The 22,710-nt window shown below is 44.5% G+C and overlaps 1 protein-coding gene across 1 annotated transcript; it reads left to right on the plus strand.

The window, feature by feature from the left end:
• The first annotated feature begins 437 nt into the window (after positions 1-437).
• On the plus strand, positions 438-11,873 carry LOC142582092 (putative serine carboxypeptidase CPVL). The gene is made up of 6 exons (XM_075691502.1): positions 438-511; positions 4,012-4,058; positions 6,053-6,255; positions 8,132-8,462; positions 10,250-10,770; positions 11,592-11,873. Exons 1-6 carry the CDS (start codon positions 438-440, stop codon positions 11,871-11,873), a joined length of 1,458 nt encoding a protein of 485 aa, XP_075547617.1.
• The last annotated feature ends 10,837 nt before the right edge of the window (positions 11,874-22,710 follow it).

Here is a 22,710-nt window from a genome sequence, read left to right on the forward strand (position 1 = left end):
GTGTGTGTGTGTGTGTGTGTGTGTGTGTGTGTGTGTGTGTGTGTGTGTGTGTGTAAGAGACAATACAGACGCTGCTTGTTAAGAAACGTGTCAAAAGTTTCCCCGAAAACCTTTGTGCATAGGTGAACTTGTCAAGTAAAATGCACACTCATTTTTGTTCTTCGTACATGGTTTTAGATCTAGCCTTGGACCCGGAGTACACGTTGGAAGCATATGCTTCCTGATGCTACATTTCACTCCTATATGAGCAAAAGCGCTATGAATGATGAAAACTACTCGAAAGAAATGCCGAATAACATGAAAAATAAAAAGCCAAACCAGGGGTGGATGATTTATTGTCGTACTTGGAATTTTTCCCCTGTATATTAACCTTCCGCTCGAGACGAAATTATATTCACTCAGTCAATTCCGTTTTCTGCATGCCACTCGTTGTCAGGATGAGACCTGTACTCCTGCTTCTGCTGTGCGGCATCATTTCCCCACCTTGCGTCTACGCAAACGGCCAGCATGGGTAAGTCTTTGTTTCTTGTCAATAACGCTGTAAGTATCAGACACACCGCGAAAGTGATGTTTCGACAACTACTTTCGATGACCGTCATAAACGACACTCTGCGGAAGTGTTTTAGCACTGAGTGCATCAGAAATTCTAACCTCCTGCAGCCCTCGAGGGTCTTGTGCCAGCTTTTAGACTTCTAAAGAGCTGCCAAAGCGCTTAACTTCGAACGACAAGAGCAGTGCGACTAGGTTTTACGAGAAAATGGCATTCCATCATTCAGTACATTCTGAAATATTACTACTTTTCAATATTTCAAGTACCTGTTTTTGTATCAACAACGCTTGTTAACTGCTATAAATGTATTGCCAGTATTGTCTCTCGCCCCACTTTTCTAAGAATAATTATACAAACGTCGTTTCGGGGCATCTTGTTTTCGTCTTTGCTATAACCGTCGTTTGTCTTTATTATCTTTCATTTATTTCATGTCCGAAGCGGGCACTGCTACAATGCTCTGGTCGCTGCATTTTACTGTGAAATGTTATGTTAGCGTCGTGCCAACTGTTTTGCACAACATAGATGCACATCCTGTTTCTTCGTTATGCGTGCTGAAACACAGAGAACAAGTATCTGTCCTTATATCTGTGTTCCGTTTCCTATTCTACTCTTCAGTATGTATAACAAACAGCGTAAAGCAACTAGAATATTGCTCACAAGTAGCATTGAGAGTTGATCGCAATTTGTATTGCGCCACCCTTTTACATCGTCTCACGAGGCAATCTGTTGCTTCTGTCGTATAGTAAGATGCAGAGGAAGGAAATACACTCGAGTGATATGTCTACCACGTCTTTCACAGTTGGTGCGCGTGATGTAGGTTAGAAGCCGCACAATCTGTTTCTGTGCGACATTATATGTCCTGCTGAACAGTGCAGATTGTGCGGCGTGTTTTCTGGGCACTGTGTTGACACATCTTTAATGCGACAGCGTTAAGGGCCCCGCGTAACAAAAAAAAAATTCCGGTGTCGGCGTCTTTCGTCGGATTCCGAACTACAACCAGGCAGCATTCAGAACTACAACCAGGCAGGCCCTCCGCGTGGTGCAGAGGCGTTACTTAAATAATTCAATTCCTCGAAGCAATATATGCCAGAAAAAGCCTAAAGTACAACCTAAACACAACCTACAGACCTAATAACGTCGGACTGTAACTTGAATATACCCGAAAACGTCATTCTGTTAAGCCGAAATACAAACATAAACCACTTTTCCAGCCTTTATGCCATTCATAGGGCGGTGCGCTGCGCTCGGTTCCTTGCAGCGACACTATCCAGATGACGCTCGCCTCCGCACATCTGTGGCCCAAGCAAGAGGCCGCGTTTGTACCAGAAAGTTTGCCCGCTCGCCTTTGTGCATAGCGTTCGCCGCCAGCATTTCCCGGTAAACATTACGGTTACATGAGCTGCAGTAGCCGGGAAGCGCGAGAAGCAGTCAGGGGTATTCGAATGTTATCGCGCTCCACTCTTAAAGGTGAAGCTTAGACGTCCTCCAAATTTTTTTCCCTAGTGAATGTAATGCAGAAAAGGCCAGCCCTCGCATTGGAAAACGTACTGTAGTTAAAGTACCATCTGCTTCTCTACTCTGACATGCTCTATTGGTTAGCATCTGCATTTGTTACTGACGTTAATGTTTTGTTCGTTACCGTTACATGTCTATCCACCTATTTATCTGCTAATTTTTAGTTTATGCTCACTGTAACTTTCTTTGTTCTTTTGCTACGTACGACAAGCATTCGTACCCAGCACAGCTGCTGAGAATTGGATAGATGTAAAGTTTATATTAAGCAAAAGTTGTCAGAACATTCAAGACTGGCATGTAGGTCCCTGAGATAGTATGAAAATAAGACGAAAATAAATTGCGGGAGAAGCCATCTGAGAATGACTGTCGACGTTAATGCGATTAGTAGTAAAGCATGCAGCGATACACCGTATTGCCACAACCGAAACGCGTCATGAATGGATCACGTGCTGCAGGCGAGCTCCTCTCTCGAGCTTCTCGCTAAGCACGCTGCGGCATCTACCGGTGTCACTACGAAGTCCGCGCGTGTCTAAATATATATTCAGACAAGATTACCGGGAAGTGGGTGAAGTAGCCTAAGAATGCGAATTGCATTATAGATACATTTAACATATATTTAAATATATAAGGGTGCAATTTATAATTTACCACTACACATCAGAATGCAGCCCTAAATAATAGGCCTCCGTACTTACTCGTCGCGCTTTTTAATCTTTTTTTTTTTTTTGCCGTTTCAGCTTACCGAAAACAGATACTGTACAGCCATTGACGCACAAATGACAAAATTTCAGTATTATGCATTCGTTGCGAGCTAATTTCTGTCTTATTTAGCACAAATATTATTTATTTATTTATTTATTTATCATTGATTGATTGATTGATTGATTGATTGATTGATTGATTGATTGATTGATTGATTGATTGATTGATTGATTGATTGATTGATTGATTGATTGATTGATTGATTGATTGATTGATTGCAATATGTCGGCCCAACAATATCGGCTGCCTTTCACAACGGTAAATGGCAGCATGGTCGAAATATCGCATGACGTGAAATGAGTCCTTACCACCGTAAGCCCAATAGTCGGTTGTTTTCAAGTATACACAAAATTCAAGTACAACACTTGCGGTATACATGAAACAGTTCTTTTAAAAAAAAATAACGAATAGAAAAGGGCGGTACGAGATAGCAGGATCCACAGTGATCTACCTACCCCTGTTCCATTTATTATCTTAGATCTTCCTGGTATTAACGTGCAGCAATTTACTCTCAAGGTTGCTTTAGAAGCACTGCTAAATAATTAATGGCATCTGCGAAGTAAAGAAAGCATTCACGGTAAATTTTATTCTGGGCCTTTCTTTTTCATTCCTGATAACAGGCCTGCTTTACATACAAATGCAGTGTGCTTGGCTGAAATGCGACTTACGCTGCGGGTCTTCATTTTCGCAAATGGCTCTGGCCAGCTACCACGATCTTCACATGTCATTCACCTTATACCCGCGTTGCACTGCTAAGCCAGGGCGCGCGGGATGAAATCCCTGCTGCGGCGGCTCTATTTCGATGGGGGCGAAATGCAAAAAACACCCGCGTATCGCGCATTGGGCAAGCATTAAAGATCTTCATGTGGTGGAAATTAATCCGGAGTCCCTCTCTACAGCGCGCCTCATTATCATATCGTGGTTTCAGCGCGTAAAACTTTAGAATTTTAGTCATTCAACTTAACAACGTTGCCATTAAAGAGCGTTCTAACAGTTTGGTCAGTAATAAAAGATATAGCAAAAAGTAAGGTTAAAGAAAGCCAACGTAGTGGCGCAATATGGTGCCCTTGTGGCGAAGGTCTGCTGACCGCCTATGTAGAAAGAAATACACAAAATACAGTCAAAATGCACTCAAAACAAAGAGTTCTTGATATAACCACCTATAAGGCACTTGTTCTTTTCAGGTACCAAGAGGCATCGCGAAGTGATGGCAGTAAAGCTGAAAGAGGAGGTAAGGAAAACATTAACCGTGCCTTCTAGCAACCATAGAAGGCGCTTATTGTTTGCATTAAGGACAACAGTAGGCAGAAGTCCAAAAAAACATATAGAAGCTACCTTCGTTTTTAACAATTTCCAACCAAAGAACTCACGGCATGTACAGCCATCCTGTGCGCATTACAGCACAATTGCTTTTGAAAGCTATGAACGATAGTGTTCACTCCACAAATTGTCTCTTATTAGTTTAATTGGTGCCGACCAATGTTCTGACCTTAAATGCTAAACCATAATAAATTAATGTTCTAACGAAAGCGTAAAATGTTGCGAAAACTGACGAAGAATCAATTCCCCGACAAAATTTTGAATTAGACTTTTGAAAGTCAACGTTCGTGTTTGACGTGAATGCCTACGCACGGCACTTGTCATGGCAAGCTGCACGAAGCCGCACAACAGGATGTGCGAACAGTGCTGTCGCGGGAATACTAAGAAAGGAGGCACTTTTGCTTTTGTTCACTTTCAACAGATTTTGTTACGACGAAAGTAGTGAGCTTCCATCCCATAGCGAGTAGACGCGTCTGCAAATGCAGCGTATGTAACATAGCCCCGCAGTCACTATCTCCGTAGGGGAGACTCACAGACTACGTAGTTTAGATGCGTGTGTGCCACCACGTGAAGGCTTGAGACGCTGGGGAGGCTCACGACGCTTAGGCCGCGTCGAAATCCCTAGCGACGGTTCTCTCCGAGTAATGGAAAAAAATAATTTTAAGTACATGCTTTTCCATAGCACAAGCGTCAGAAACGCTTGTCCGCCCGCCCACGCGTTTCTTATTCGTGTTGCACCCATGTACCCAGATGAAGCTCACCCATGACCATGTATCGAACATTTTACGGTCATCGACTCTAGTCGACTAAGATAAACAGCTGCACTTTATATGGCGTGCTTACCCACTATTTGTACGCATGGCAAATCAGTTCGGCGGAAGCCCGCAATGTCGAAGAACGAAATATTGTCATCCACCCGCATGTAAACGCAGATACATACGGATGGATGACAATTTTCCATTTCATAAAGCTTACTCCCCGTTGTGGGCTTCCGCTGAGTAAAACTGCTACATTCAGTGTCCCTGTGTTTCGAGTTGCCGATAAATTCGCCCTCGCGATGCGATCTGATAACCTCTTGGTTAGCTCAAATGACAGAGACCGCCCCGAAAAGGCGTTGGTCCCGTGTTCGATTCCTAGTTCAGGACGAATTTTTCTTCAACTGCAAAGCTTTCTTTCTGAGGATCCCGTGCGGGTTTCCTTCGTAGCTTCGTGCTACATACGGGTGGGTGACAATTTTCCCTTTCATATATATATATCCGTAAACGTCGCTTCTTGCTGTCCAATAGTGCGAAAATTTTATTTTCATCGAATACTGACAGCTGTTATAGGGACACTGAAGGAAATTAATAAGTCGAGCTAGGTTGAACAATTAGGTTTCTGTTATAACGAATTCATCATTTGTAGCGAGAAAATATTTTTTGTTTTTGATAAAATGACGAAAATTGAAAATTGTAGTGGCGCTACCTGTTAAGAATTATGGTAGCTTTCACTTGACGTCAGGAATGACTGATTCGTCGAAAGCGGCCAGGTGGAGGTCAGGTGGAGATTATGTCATCTCACCAGTTTTGGAGCGGACGGTTACTATTTAGGAGCAGCAGCGGTACCCTCGGCAGCGATTTTCTACGAAACAAAGTGCTATATTGGCAGAGAGAAAACAATGGTAAACTTCTAGACGAATAATTTTTCGATCTAGCTCGGCCTAATATTTTCCTTTAGTGTCCCTTTAACCGCACTCGTAGCGGCAGCTGCGGCGTTTCGACAGTCAACATCTTCCATCCAGAGCTCATTAATATAGCCAAGTGAAGAACCGTGGATATTCGCATACACAACTTTCGCAAATCCGTACCCAAGCGAATTGATGACACGAGCGAATATGAGATCATGATATTGTTTCGTATGATGCAGGTGACATCACAAGTCAAGGCGACGATGTGGGAGAGCCGCTCTTCCTGACGCCTCTCATTGAATCTGGAAAGTATCAAGAAGCCTTGCATAAAAGCAGAGTAGGCAAGATTGGCAGTGTTCCAGATGTGCTCAGCTACTCAGGATTCATTACCGTCAACAAGGAGTTGGGCAGCAACCTCTTCTTCTGGTTCTTCCCTGCCATGGTAAATGAGGCACAAATTCACAGTTCTGGGGCCGATTTCACTACCCTTTTAGTTAGTAAGTGTTCTTTGCTACTGGACAGCCGCCTTCGATAATAATGTGTCCAGCATAAGGATCGGCTGAAATTTTGTTGCGAACAGTGCTAGCGCTTGAGGTACTTGTGCATACGTGTACTGGTCTTTATCGATTGCGGTAATATGAAGTTGTAATAGCATAGTGTTTGCCTGAGCTCGCTGGATGCGTCTTTCAAGGAAATGTCTCCAGCACAAAACACTGATATTTACATCAGTTTTCTTGCAAACATTTCTCTTTGAAACGATTTCTTCTCTTGGAATCAATTCTCTCTGAAACGCGTATTTTTTTTCATTAAATTTACGCCTAAAGGATTCACATATCTTATCAATATCAATATCTTCACACGAAAAGCATGCTGCGTCTATCTTTCTTTAATGCTGGCTTCTCAACAATTTAAGAAATGAACGCTCTGGTCAGCAAGCCACTTCATCATTATATTTTATAGAGTTTATATAGGTGGCAGCCTGCATGAACACCACGTTCGTACAAGTTAACCGCAAAAAAGTTAGAGAAACACGATAAAATGTAACCTGCGTTATAAGAAATTACAAATAAATAAAAAGATCATGCGCACGGTCAGACCCCCCTTCATCTGCATTTTGAGTGCATAGTGCATCTGCATCGGCACACAACCTACCAACACATCATGACATCGGATAACGCATGCACTGCGACATCTTTGCCCCGTAATGAAGCGAACTGCGGGCACTCCGCAATCTCATCGCTGAGAATGATGACAGTGTCCAGCGTCCAGGCAATCATACCAGGAGGGAAGGCGTGACAGAGTGCTTCGCGCCTCATTCTTGCATTCCTAACAGGCACTGGCGTGCTGGAATTGTGGTGACGCACACCGGTGGCATTGCAAGACACACTCAAGAAGAAAAATTGCCGGCGTCGATCACCAGGCGAAATCCGCCTGCAGCTACAATCCAATACCACGAAGGCCGCCAGAGAAAGCCCCAACCAAAAAAACACGCATTATATACAGTCTCTAGAGTAGCGGGCATTGTGAAAACGTACCAGGCCATGCGACTCCTGAAGCTCAAAGTTGCTGGTAGCTGCTGCATTAAGCATTTGGGCAACCAGCATCACAAGTGGTGCACAGCGGTGTGACGAAAGGGGGCACGTGGGAAAATACACATAGATAACACCTGCAATGGTTCATTTGCAGCTTGCAGAAACAAAGCTCGGAATTTTTTTAAGTGACGCTATCTCTACCTTTTTCCCAGGGTTTGGCTTCGTCGTTGCTTCCTCACCGGATATTTGTGAATGTACTCGTATATAGACAACTTTGGCCACTGCGTATGCTCTGGCCGCTGTTTCGCCGAGTAGACGACCGTGGCCAATGGGTAGGCACCCGAATAGAAAGCGTACTGCTGGCTATGGCCTGGCCTAGCAGACAGTCTGGGTCACTAGGTGCGCACCACTGGGCATGCGGGGTTCGGACACCTTCGGCACTGGGTAAGTGCAATTGGGTATCGCCACTGCGTGTGGGCTCGTTCCTAGCCAATCCCCAAGAACTGATGTGCCACCGTGGTAGAAAAGGTAGAGAAGCCCTAAATGTATTCAGATATGTGTCTTACTGCTCACTTCACACACCTCTCATCAACATTCTTCTCTTGACAAGCAACATGCATCACCTTCCTCTTCGCGACGTGAAGTTGCCAACAGCTACGGGAGGCGAGGGTGCGCTCGTGTCATGCGCTGCTGCTGCTACCTCGTTAACCAAGACAAGCTTCACGTCATATATATTCCGACATTGTGTTGCGTCTGCGTGCTTTCTTTTTTTTTGTTTCCTCGCAGGAAAGCCCCGAGAGTGCACCCGTGTCGTTGTGGCTTCAAGGTGGACCCGGGACGTCTTCTCTTTTTGGGCTCTTCGTCGAGCACGGTCCTTACTTTGTGGACGAGAACGGTGCCGCGCAGCTGCGTCCAATCACGTGGACGCGCACCATATCGGTTCTGTACGTGGACAACCCGGTGGGCACCGGCTTCAGCTTCACACAGAGCGAAAAGGGATACGCGCGCAACCAGTCGGACGTAAGCCGGGACATGATTGAGATGCTGCAACAGTTCTTCACGCTGTTTAGTAACTACTCCTCCAATGATTTCTACCTTTCTGGGGAATCGTACGCTGGTGAGTGCTGGCTTGAAAGAGTTTGATTATTGATCATAATGACAACGAAGGGGGAGAGGGCTAAGACTTTGTGCATACACCCAAGTGGGCAGCTAATCACAGAGGTCTGTCCAGTGGGAAACCAGCGCGCTTTTTTGGCTGGATCGCACTGGGGACGCTGGCGCTCGCTGGGAGTCACTGGGACACCGGTGAGAACACTGGACAAGAGCTGGGTCACACTGGACGAGCCGCTGGTTTCACTACCATGACGCTGGGGCGCACTAGTTTGTGCTGTACAGGCGCTGGTTCTCACTGCAGTTCGCTGGTTCGCACTGGAAGCTGCGCTGGTTGCGTTTGTGCCACGCTGATTGCAGTACGCAAGGAGTATAGACTGCGCAGAATATGTCATCGGTAGATACGAGTCTCTTTTCCTAAATAACGCTATATCTTGGGTCATAAAAGCTTATTTCCTGTTGCATCTTGGAATAAAGGTACGCGAACTGCCACGTTTATGCTTGCATATGTGACGCTGAAGATCACTTTCGTTTTTTGCATTTCCCTCTTGACTGGACAGATAGCTGTAGCCTTGAACGAAAGTATGCAGACGCATATAACGCCTCATTCCTTAGTAGTTTGTATGCAACCGATTACTGCGAGTTGTCGTCGTTGTAGTGGTGTTGTTGAGTCGACACTAAACCCAGAAGTCACTCAGACGCGTTCGAATGAACCCCAGGAAACCTGCTCCTGAACGATTGTACCGTACCGATAACAAAGCTGAGGCGATCCGTGCGCTTCCCCTTTCCCTAGTGTACTAAAAATAATAGATTAAAGGTTAGGTAAAATAAAAATATACGGTATAAAGAAATAAAGGTAAAATAAACATATACGGTATCCTAGTACCGCGTATTTCTCGATTTAGAGCTATTTTTCGCACCAGTGCTCAGCACCTTACCGGATGCCACGCCTGCCCAGCGCTCCAATATCCAGCGCGCGACCCTGAGCCGGCATGGCACTGGACACTGGATACTGGGCTTCGCAATTCGCCGGTATCTCCAACGTGGAGCAACGCACGCCGGCGAAGATTTCAAAGGCGCCGTTGATTCCCCGGTGTACACATGGGACAGCTCCATCATCTGCAGTTCTCGCGCATCTAGCACATCGTTATGGTATTAAGTTTTTTTTTTATGTTACAAGCTAAAAACGCACACTGATGCATCAGCTTTGTATTTTCGAACCTCGGGTGACGTTCACGTCATGGAGTAACATAGGAAGTGCATTTGCAGCTTCCGCAATCCAACGGCAAGCGTTCGCCCGTAACTGGCGCTATTAGGTCGTGATGCTCACGCGTTGGGCAATATTATTGGACACGGGAAACCGCAACGGGAACGTGAGATGACGGTAGCAGCCGACAATAATACATGTCCAAAAAACAGAAAAGCTTAATCAATACAGTCATCGTAACTTCAGTGTCCTTCAATAGTTTTTTTTTTCTAAAGTATTTAAGGACCCCGGTAATATCGTCTTATTCAAACGCCTTCCCCCTGTCGCCGGTCAGTGTCACCTTCTACCGCTTTTTTTCCCCTCTTTGAACCAAAATGCACCAATTTTCCTGAGCAGTTCTTGTTTATTCGTAAGGTTTTTTAACATTCTCCCTGTGCCAACGGCTGCCAGTACTCAAAGCTGCTCCCACATAATATCTCATCATGATTAATTAGCACCATGATCATTATGCACTGATTACATTACCGTCGGGCTGAGCTATCACTGAGCGACTTTGTGAACTCCTGACACGCGTATTCTCTTCGCAGGAAAATATATACCTTCCATTGGCGCTGCCCTCCATAAGTCCAAAGGAAAGCTTCGTGTGCCGATCAACCTCAAAGGCATTGCAATTGGCAATGGCATGATCGATCCCATCACCATGCTTCTCTACGGTGACTTCTTGTACTACGTCGGGCTCCTGGACAGGTACCAGGCAAACCACATGCAACAAGACTGCGACCACATAGCGGATCTTATACGTGAAGAAAACTACATGGAAGCCACTTCACTGGCTTACTCAACTGTTTTGGGCGTCGTCACGGGATATCCTTCGTACTTAGGCAATGTCACTGGCTACAAATACGGCTACAACTACCTGCTCACAGAAAAACCCGAATCGCACAGCCGCTACACAAGCTTCGTCAAAACACCCATGGTGCGCCAAGCCATTCACGTTGGGTCAACGCCTTTCAACAAAGCGGCCTTGAATGTGGCAGTCTACTTCACCAAGGACCTGATGCGGTCTGTTCGAGACAACTTGACTTTGCTGTTAGACAACTCCTACAAGGTACTCCCCTGTAGACATTTTCTGCGCACGAATTGAGCCCTTTAGACTGATCTTCTTTCTCGTAAACGCTGTCGTACTTCTTCTATAGTAGTTATTCTTTCTTTAGGCAACTGAGTTTCAGTGTTATAACAGACTGTTAATGCTAATGTTTTAATGTTATCATGACTGACTGACTTAATATTCGGGAGGAAGCCCGCGTGGAGGACCTGATTCGTATGTGCGAAAGTTCCACGGCTCTCTGTGCTACCGAACAGCGGACTTGCCTAAGCTACGCAGATACCCGAAAGTGCATGACAGAATTCAAAAATTTAATTTTCTCCAAGCCTGCAAAGCCAGTCCTTGGCTAGCTCTTATCGATACAATGTGCACTACGGCTCTTGGTCATCCTTGCGGCATGTCCCACATTTATTTTCTTTCACGCCGTCACGTGATCACGCTGTCCATGCCTCCACAGCGTCTCAAAATGGCACGGCTCTGGTATTTTTTCGCCAGCACTAGACAGCTGCTGTCATGGAAGAATTACAATCTAAAAGAGACGGGCGTCAATTGTGTCACGTTTTGTGTTAACAGGTGCGCATCTGGTAGCTTAATAGTGAATTCTTTCTAGATAGAGAAAAGCTCCAGTGAGTGAGTGAAGGCCTATTGTAACTCATGAATTAACTAATGACTAAACGTTCCTACGAACAAGAATGTTCGTAAGTCCGTAAGACCGCTCTCTTATGAGGAAGTAAACAATTAAAATACGTGCTTTCGAAATCTGAACTTCTTTTGCTTTTCTCTCCCCTTCCTCTCCCCACTTCTTCTTTGCTTATTCTCACAAGGTACTCATCTACAGCGGCCCCCTGGACATCATCGTCTCGTACCCTGCGACAGAAGCCCTCATGTACTCCCTGAAATGGTCGGGGTCCAAGGAATGGTCGAAAGCCGAGAAGAAAATTTGGCGTTCGAGCGACGATGAATGTGTGTACGGCTACTCCAAGCACGTCAGAAATTGTACGTTGGTTCTAGTGCGAAATGGAGGTCACACCGTGCCGTACGATCAGCCGGAGGCAGCGTACGAAATGATCACAAAATTCGTCAACAATGTCCCGTTTGTGAAATAGTACGCGCATATTGTTACCAGACCACAGGTCGGGGGCATAAAACAGTCGGGGGCATAAAACAAAAAAAACGCTGCTTCAAAGACGCTAGCTTTGAAGCAGCGTCTATGGCTAATACAAAAGAAAAGAAACTCACAAAGGTGACTATTTGGGCGAGTTGATATTTCAATTGCATAACGTTGTTTTGACATCAGCCCAGCTCAGAATGAATGCAGGGAAAATATGGAAAACAAGAACGAAAGACAGGAGGTGTACTTTAGCTCAGCCTCCCTCCACCCCCCCCCCCCCCCACCTAGTTTGCTTTTTCTTGACCTTTATAATGTTTTACTTGCCTTCTTTTCCCTGCTTCATAGGTGAATGAAACACTCTACCAAGGTCATTACTAATCGGTACTCATTCTGTACAACGAATTACTAATGTCGTACGTTCGGAATTGGAATGGGATTTGTTTGTTTTCTGAATGCGGGTGCAAATTATGTTCCTTGTATTGCACTATTAATTCTCTCATCCTGGACCCAGTAGTGTCTGCAGCATTGTTCTATATAAAATAAATGACTAAATAAAGAAATATTTTCTTTACTCAATCTGACTTTCATTAATGGCAATGAAATCTGACAAAATAACTTTTTCTTGTTTATTTACTGAACCTCTTATTTACCAAACCCCTGGGAAGGGGGAGTGCTAAGAGCCCGTTTCTGCAAGAAAAGTTAGAACTTCGTTCAGGAAAGTAGCAACAAGGACACTTGTCCGGAAAGAGATGGTTAGGACTATATATATATATATATATATATATATATATATATATATATATATATATATATATATCACTTTAGGCCGTGGGTATATTCTCACCGCCTTACGAAAATCTGTTGCATTGGCAAAGACGAGCGCGAGAGAGAGAGAGAGAGAGAGAGAGAGCACCTTTATTGGCAGGCAGAGATATTCGTGCACACGACCGATGACATCCTGCTCTACACAAGGAGAAGGAAGAGAAATTAAAGGCAAATTTTTGTGAATGCCTCTACCGTGTACATTAATTGGGTTGACATAATAAAGCTGAGCCAACGGTCAAGGCGCGCCCTTAAAAGTTTGCTAGGTCTGTGCAGCTCTCACGGCGCAGCCTTACAGATAGGCATCGTGCACAGGCACGTATCTGGAAGTCAACATCGAATGACACCTTCACAATGAGATTAGTGGCGCCGTCAGAAACTTTCCACTGTCCTATCAATGAAACTGTTCTATAAATGAGAAGAAGAGAAAGACGAGCACTGTCAATTATCCTGCTAATTATTCTAGTTTTATTCTACCTATCAGATCAGCATTGATTTCACTGAACTGGTTTCTCCAAATTCATTATTAGCATTGTATTTGTTCTCTCCTGTATTGTAACGTCTCTGAAAATTCACCCTTCAGTTGGTCTTACTGCTCGCTCGCATACTAGTCTAGTTATTCCAATATCTTCCTCAGTTTTTTTTTTTGTTTTACCTCGCGTTCCTCGTTTTCAAAAAAAAAAAGAATTTTCTTGCGCTACTTCCTGCCACCCGATTCTTCGCCTATCCCGCTTAGTGGCTGCGAGCCATGACAGAGGTTCACCATCATCATTCTCCCAGTATCGGCATGCATCGCAGTGATTAGGTGTCGGAAATTTTCAATACGTGGAGATTCCATCGAATCAATAACAACCTGGACGTAATTTAAACACTTCAAGTTTATCTGGAAAAAGTCAGTGGTATCCAACAGGACAATTAGAGATTATAATTTCCAGGTTACGTTCCCGTGTTCCCCCGCTAAACGTATATTTACAAAGGTAGTGGACTGGTGATATCGCCTTTACACCATTTCTACCAGGAAATACTGCTGACATCGCCTTTACGCCATTTCTACCAGGAAATGGAAATTATTGATCACTATTCTTTTTCACTCCGCCTTCGGTTTACATTGCAAAGGAAAAATACTTGAAGCACCGCCTGGTAAACATGAATTTAAGTGCTGAAATATTACCCTACTTCTGCACTTCGGTACTGGATTCTAGCCACAGCTACGTTTTTGACGCAGTGAGTGCTTTCATCACAGCAACAAGACACACGCGATCCTAATCCCTACTTTCCCTACAATTCCCACTCTAGTTCTTCTAAATTGCTATCATCCTAAATACTGTAACAACCTTCTCATTTTTTTTTATTTTACCGGCCATTTATATAATCTCCTTCAATTACGGAAAACTCTTTTTATCTGCAGTCACTCCTTTTTATTGCCTGATTTATTATTAGCTATTGACTGAGCGTAAAAAACTATCCGATCCTCGGCCTATCCCTTATTGTGGGCACGTGCCATGTTTTCAAAGCACACCAACAACAACAGTTGGCATACACGTATAATTCGAACGCTCCACTAAGAGGCAAATGGTTGTCGGAACAGAAAGACCGCGACATGGTTAACTGTGTCACTCGATTATTTACACCTCAACCGTGGTGTTGGAGGATATTTTCTACCCTTTAGCGTAGGCCCCTGCCGTACACTGGGGTAAACTCCTAATAAGCAACGTGCGCTTAAGTTGTATTGGGTAATGAGCCCGCGCCTACACAGAAAGACAGCAGCCAGCAGCCACAAAGTGGAAGAAAAATGCAAAAAAAAATAGATTCGTTTTGCAAAGAGAAAGAATGGAAAGGGAAAGCGTTGAGTACGGCGCATAACAAGACCAATGGTGGTTTTAAAGCACGGACGGAAGGAACGGATGCTCTTTCAGAATTCGCGGAAGACAAGCGCACCTCAACCTTGAAAGCACCTCGGCCCGCAAGTCTCGAGCATTATATTTCATTACGCCGCAAACGCGCGATTGTCCAGTGAAGGTTAGGTAGTAGCAGTTTGCTGTTCCCGAGGTTTCTCACACCCACAACACAACCCACCACACGGCAATGGGAGGCAGCGCTGTCCAGCTCCGACTCGACGGACCAGCTTAGCCTGGTCGACCGAGCGAGAAGGGCAGCCAAGGCCGCTGGGCTCCGGGACTCAAGGGATCACTCAATGCAGAGCAGAAGAGCTGACTATGTTCATGAGCTCTTTTGGATGAAGTTTATTCTCTCTCTATCTCTCTTTCCAAAAGAACGATTTCCATAAACCGGTGTGTTCGATTTATAGCGCCCACCGAACCTCTCTCGCCACAGCACTGAATGAATTTGACATCCGGTTCATCGATAAAACGATAATTTGTTTCTTTGTGACACTATGTTCCTGTACAGGTGTCATGTAATAAAAAAAAGTTATGTATCGCTCATCCCGTGAGTCTGTATGTGTGGTCTTTGCTTCGCGCTAAACGTGTTGTAAGCAACCATACACCAATTAGCCCAACTGCATGTTCTACTTAACAAAGTGTCTGTTTGCGACGTCACAGATGTTCCTTTGGAGAACACATACGCTTTGGGCCACCGCCTGTGAAAGATTGCCACACGCAACGTAAACCGTGATAACACATGTGCCACGCACAGTCTCATGTGTGGGCGCATTCCACAGTTTTATACATTCCACAGTCTTATAGCAGCGATTGATGACGTCATTTTTCAACAATTAGAATGAACAATAGGCAGTAGGAAATTGGAGTTACGTGCAAACCTGGTATTATTATTATTGATGAGGCACCTGGAATTATGAATTCCTATGAAAGCTGTTTAGTAAGTAAATTATAAAACATAACTATTAGGTGACAGTTGAACAAGTCCGTTACAACAAGGATGTTATTTTCACAAAGTAATAGGGTAGCACTCATGAAAAACCCACTGTTGTCGATAATGCGTATTGCTTGGTTTTGTAAGTGCTGAATATACGAGATATGACAGTAATATATGCTTCCCCAGGAAACAATGCCGTAATTAATGGGACTATGAATGAAAGCAAATTATAATGTTAATAATGCGTCTTTGGGGAAATACGCTCTTGATTTGATTAATTATCTAATACCGAAGGTACACTTTTGCTTAATGAAGGCAATGTGTTGAGAAAACTTTAGGCTCGAATCTAATTTGATCCCCAAAAATCATACACAGTCGGAGACTGGAATGTGATGACCATCTAGGGTTATCTGAGGCAAGCCAGGTAGCATTCTTCGGCTAGATCGAAAAATCAAGAATTTAGTTTTGGTAGGATTGATAATCAAATGATTTGAAGAACACCATGCAACAATATGTTCAAGCTCATTCTTTAGTTTAAGGATTATTGTTGTTAAAGATTTGTCATGCAACGAGGCAGTAATATTGTCTGCGTATAGTACACAATGTGCAGATTTAAGACGTAGGTAAATCATTAATATAAATGGAGAACAGTAAGGGACCTAGTATGGAGCCTCGTGGTACACCTTGGTTAATAACTTTAGTATCAGAATAAGCACCTCCAGAAAAAAACTTTTTCTTCTCTACCATGCAGGTAACCTTTTAGTAGTTTTATTATTGCACCGCTAATTCTCAGGGCTTCTAGCTTAGTAAAATGTACGTTATGATTAATCGCATCAAAAGATTTAGTGAAGTCCGAAAATACCGAACCAACGAAGTTACCCGTATCAATCGAGTGACGGATGTAGTCGGCTAGGGATATTAAAGCTAAGTTAGTCGAAATGCCAGCGCGAAAACCAAATTGAGAATACTGTAACAAATAAAATTTTTTTATGTAAATATTTAGGTGCTTGCAAAATAACTTCTCAACAACTTCAACTATCGCCCTATTTCTATTCTCTCGTCGATTAATAAACACCTCCGTTTTATCACCTTTTTATGTACAGGAATAATCTTAGCCCTTTTAAGAGTAGTGAGGAAAATACCGCATTTGAAAATATTATTAACTATAATACAAAGTATCAGAAATGAGCGGTGCAACAAGTTTTAGATGAAATACAGAAACGTTATTTAAGCCAGGGCTAGTATTCTTTACAGCTAATACCACAGAGCATACCTCATCTGCAGTTACGGAAAAGCAAAAAAAGAAGAATGATTGCAGCGATAAATGGGATAAGTAGCGATCACATGACGACTCCTGCACATGTTATAGAAGTAGTCACTGAAACTATTTACTATGCTAGAAGAGTCAGTATGAGTTTTATTGTTTTACTTTATTTTGTCAACAGTATTACCGGATTTAGGTAAGTTTATGAACACAGTAAGAAGTTGCCATTGTTTTATTGGGGAGGGGGGGGGGGTGCGTTGGCCAAGCAAAACCAGGGCTTCAACTCCAAAAATGCATTTCTGGGGCTTTAGGACAAGGTCGTGTTCATCCAAACATTCATATAGAAGGCGAAGGTGCTCTTTGTGCTCTTCGTCTGTGCGACATGCAACGAGAATGTCGTTAAGGTAGACGAAAATGAACGGGAGTCCGCGCGTAACCGCGTCCATGAACCTTTGAAAGGTTTGTGCCGCATTCTTCACATTGTTGCGTAGGAAGACGCAGACGAAAAGCTATATACAAGTATATTTACAAGGGAATAAACCGCACTTGGCCAAGAGGCAACAGCCCGCGCTATCCTCTAATCGTCGTCGTCATCTTCTCACTGCTCGCCTCTTCCTCATTGTAAACACTGTTCCGTAGCAATATCATAAGGCATACGGACGAACTCAAATAGGCCAAATGGAGTAGTGATTGCTGTATTCGGAGTGTCGCTGGGTTCGTGAGGAATTTGGTGGTACGCGCTAATCAAACTGACCTTGCTGTATATTTTGGTTCCTGCAAGACGGGCATCAAAGTCATGTATTTAGAGAAGGGGATATTCATCCGTAGTAGTGACGGCATTCAAAGCTCGGTAGTCACCTCAAGGCCACCAGTCGCTACTGTCCTGCTTTGGGGCCAGACGCAGAGCTGAAGACCAACTGCAAGAGGAAGGACGAATAACGCCGAGCTGAAACGTGTTCGAACTCACGGAGGGCGACTTCCAATCTCCGTCCGGCGAGCCTCAGTAGCCGGGCGGCGACATGTGGGCCGGTGGTGGTGATATGATGCGCCACCTTGTGTTTAACGGGCAGCACATCGTTTCGGGGCTTCGTGAGTTGCGGGTACTCAGCAAGTATTTTGTCGTGCGTTGAGACCGGCCGAAACGTACAGATGCCGAATAAGGTGAGGTTGGACTGCAAGTCAAGTACATCGAAATATGTGGCGTTATTCTTTAGGCGCCGATCGCGAACACTCACGTATAGGTTTACATGGCTGAGGAAGTCCTCTCCCAGTATGGCAAAGCTAACGTCGGCGATCACAAACACCCATGTGTGCAAGCGACAGAGCCCGATGTCTAGCGTCAGTGACCGGAGCCCATACGACGCGATGACGGTGTTGTTCACTGCGTGCAGCGTGGGTGTGGACTTGCCGCGTTGACGATCTGCGGCCGTGGCGGGAACGATAGAGAGCTCGGATCCAGTGTCGACGAGGAGGCGAGTGCCGGTGATGCAATCGACTACGAAGAATAGGCGGCTTGCTCAAGGGCCGATTTCGCATGCCACCGTTAGCAACTGGCCGGTGCGTTTCCCGTCCACGAACAGGGCTGAGTGCAGCGACTTGTTTGTTCGCGAAAGCGACGGTAGTACCAGCACAACTGGCGCGGTGAGTCTAAGTGCACTGCGAGGCTGTGAAGGCAAATGGTTGCGTCGAAGTTGGTCGCCAGCGTTGCCACCCGTCGTCAGGTAAAGTGGTTGACTGTTTCCTTCAGGCGCGAGAGTCGGCCTCCTGGCTCTGAGATCCTGTCAGCGGCGATAGGTAGTTGTGCCGCAGACGAGCAGTCACATATGCGGTCAGCGAGTGCAGCTAGCCGGTAGAGACCCGTCTTGTCGGAACACCCAGTGCCATGCGTGGGGACTGTGGGAGGCGTTGCAAGAACATTTGGAATTGGAAGCTGGCTCTCGTTTGCGGATTGCGCACCCAGTAACTGACGCAACCGGTGCAGGAGTTGTGACGGTCGTTGGTTGTCGAGTTCCTCGGAGAGGAGCGGCTGGAGCCTACTCTGTTGTGATGGCTCGATGCGCTGCAGAACCGTGCTTTTCAGGTAGTCGCATGCTGTGGCCGAAGGCGTACCCGCCAGCAAGTCATCCATGGCATCGGCGATGTCGGAGGGTAGCGCGGCGATGACGTGCAGTTACATTGCTGTCTTTGAAGTGATGCACCGGAGTTGAAAACGGGCCTCTACTTGCATAAACCAAACTCGGAGAATATTCAGTAGCTGAAGCTCTGCGGCGACGACAGGCGACGTAATCTTCGCATCGTCTGTGTCAGCAGGAGCAGGAGCAGCGTCGTCCATGGTAAGTTCGTCGAAGAAAACGTAAATGTCCTGGGTCACCACTTGTTGGGAGCTAGGTTTAGCGGTGGCAAGGAATACACGTCTTGACAGGTTGAGAACGGAGAGTCGACTGGCTTTATTCAAAAGTAAAAGCAAGTTTGCCTAGTGGCAGTGGTGGCACTCCAGTCGGGCCCCCACCTCGGTTCCAAGAAAGAACAGGGGGCAATGACCCCCACGGCAAGGCAAGGCGAGGTAAACTGGATTTCCGGAGCAAGGAGCAATGACCCCCCACGGCAAGGCAAGGCGAAGTGACGGGCGGTCGCTACAACGTAATGCATGACAAATAAAGAATCCACACGGTTTAATCCTCTAAAATAACTCTTAGCAATCCACTGCGTTATAGTTTAATCTAGAGGTTATGGAACCGTCTAGCTAGTCTTCCGTACACCTGCCAGTCTCACAAGTAGAAACAGAGTACAGATATCTAGCACATGAGCTCACAAACGAAGTAGGCACACTATTGATCCAAGTACTTACTTGAGTGTGGAAACTCCGTAAAGTCCATTCAATAGAAAAAAGAAACGGTAGGAGTGTTGTAGTTAAGCGGAGCTTGACGACAATTATTCTCAGGTGCTCAAATCGCATGGGAGAACTTATGGAAAGCGCATATTCGTATCTGTAACAGCTGCAGAAGCATAGTACTCGTCAGGATGTCCCCAGGAACGCAGTCGTCTGTCAGCCTTACCAATTGTCTTGTATGCGCACGTCGTAAAGCAGTCGTTTTCTTGGCCACACTTAAAGGTATGCGCAGATTTTGCGAAGCATCCTCGCTTCATTAAACAGGTTTACAATACGAATTTTGCAGGTTTCTCGGTGCATTTCTTACCTGGCGCAGTCATAGATTAGAAACCAGACGCAGTGGACAAGCGTTGCCCCAGTCGAAGGAACATTCATACAAAATTCAGGAGCAGAATATGCCGCGGCACTTGCACACGTGTTAAAACACATTCGGAAGTTTGGAGAATGCCTAAAGACACAGAAAATAAACCTCCTTTCACACTTCCGTCTGAATTTGCATTGCCGCCATTGCAGCGCTTTGTTTTCGACTAGTATCCATGGCGATGCGGCCGCTGCCTCTTGCTCAGAAGTATGATAAAAAGTATACTTTAAAAGTTCACTGACCAATGCGCATTTTTACATGTAAAATAGGCTACGTAGATTTTTTTCCAAATATATCAATAAATTCGGTAGTATTCATCTTATGCCGATTATCTAATTTTCATTGCAAATCTAAACTTCAAGACGGGTAATGCTTGGATAAGACAGTACACAGTGCCTAATTTACACTTTAACAAATACTAATTAACAATTTAATTATTTGCCACAGCGCACACATAATACAATCACACAATTTGTGCCAATGGATACGCAGGCCAACGCCATTTATATGATGAAATCCCCAAATGTCACCCTGAAGTGCATTACGGGATGCATCTGGCATATTTTCCCTAGAATTCGTAGGCAGTGCAGCTCAAAACTGAGGAATGACAGCATATACCATATAGTCGGTTTGGGGAATGAATATGGCACCTACTGGCTTCTGTACCTGAAGAACTGATACAGTTGTCATCACGTTCCAGAATAATTTTGTATTTAAGGCCTTTATCAAAGGAATCACTTGACGAGAAAACAGGGATGAGCCTGAGCTGCTTGAAAGTTATGAATGGCATGACATTATGTTGCTGTTTCCTCAAGCTGACTGGGAGCTACAAAACATTAATGCTGCTCCTTTAATAGGAGATAGTCAGCTTTGCAAAAGCTTAAATAACACTGTCGTAGAACAATACACCGTCAATAACAACTTCAAAGCAGAACCGTAATCTGTAAAGGGCTACCTAGAGTCCGTTTGTCTATCAAACTCAATAGTATTGCCACATAGAAGTTGAAAACACGATTCCTTCCACTAACATGGTTAAGCTAACGAATACAGCCACCAAATGTGTCAAACTAACTTTTGGCCAAACTAACTAGCAGCTGTGAAAATGCTGAAATTTTCGCAACTAGAACTTCTTGGAACTGCGAGAGTAGCCCAACTGATATCACTACAAAGAACTTGCAGGTGCCTATTACACGTCGTTTTGGTTCCATTTATCACTGGTGTTTGAGGGGAATGATTGAAGCCTAGAAAAAAAATGAAGACTTTTGTTGCGAACAGAGTGAAGAATATTCGAGTTCAAGCGATTCTTATCACATGAGTTGCTCAACATAGTCAAACCCGTCTGACATGGTTAACCGAGGTTCAGCAGGAAAATGCTTTCAAGAAGGAATTTCCCGTTAAGAAAGAGCGCATTCGCTGCATTAAAATAAGAAATTTTGTTCTCGTAATTTGCACTGCATGTAAGCATGAAGAAATTAATACAATTAGGATGTTAACTCAACAAAATTCAGTGGGGATCACAAGAGCTTATGAGGAGCAGAGAACGTATTCTGCATGTTATGGATAAAAGGCCTGAACTCTTTGCTCCCCTCGTGTAAGCAGTTAGTAAAAAACCTTTAACATCACTGCACTGGTCTTCCATTTCATGCACTACTACATATCTGAGTATCAGGACCCCTTTTTTCAGGTAGCCACAAACAGCAAAATAGTTTTTGATTATGAGGTTGCAAGCACGAATTAAAGTGTTCATGCTCACTATGTAGTGATTTCAGTTAAGGAAATGTGCAAATGCCTCTCATATTATAAAAGCAAATGACGTTGAGATCACCCTCATGAGATTTTGTCCATATAATAGAAACATCTTTGCATCAACTCAGCGTAACCATTATTTGATTGATAACTATTTGTACTGTGACATCTATTGACTCAGCATAATCCCACACTATACTGCACATATTTTCGCCCGACTCCACTATTCCCGCAGACTGGTTGCGTTATAAATACAAACGCGGTATTTTAGGCAAGTGCGTTATCTCAAAACATGCCAAGAGTTGGTTTAACAAAAACATGGTTGCACTGCACTGGGAACTTCTGGTTCACAAACTTTTTAGGCATGGCGCGTTCGGATTTTGTAAGCGGGAAAGATTTTGCATTCAGCATTTTCGTCATTCAATACAACGTCATTAGATTCAACTAAACACGAGTACTTTTTTATTTCGGTTTGCGGCACAGGAAAATTCCGGCACCGCCAGTGGGACACCGCAGCGTTATCTCTAAAGAGAAGCTGCAGACGGTAAAAACGCCCATCACACATTCCTCCACGTTACAGACGATTGACTGCATTAATGCCCTTTCTTGCATACAGTCATCGGCCGAAACTTTCTGCTCACAGCTTTGTGCATTCTCCTCGTAGGAAATCCGAAAATAAACTAGTGAACCCCATTACAAAACAATTTTTACCTTCAGCGTTTTCTAACGACAAATTCACGCCGTCGAGAACTTGTTCGTCATCCCGATGCGATTCTTTCTGCCGAATTTGTCACCCCTCCACGTGTTTTGGTGATCTCAGCCGTGCTGTAGCATGTTCTTGCGCTTACTCTTAAGACGGTTGCACCCTTTGTGTATATTTTTCGCACAACAATAATCGTCATCTGCCTTGCATG

The sequence above is a fragment of the Dermacentor variabilis genome, chromosome 5 (assembly GCF_050947875.1).
Source record: "Dermacentor variabilis isolate Ectoservices chromosome 5, ASM5094787v1, whole genome shotgun sequence".
Lineage (NCBI taxonomy): Eukaryota > Metazoa > Arthropoda > Arachnida > Ixodida > Ixodidae > Dermacentor > Dermacentor variabilis.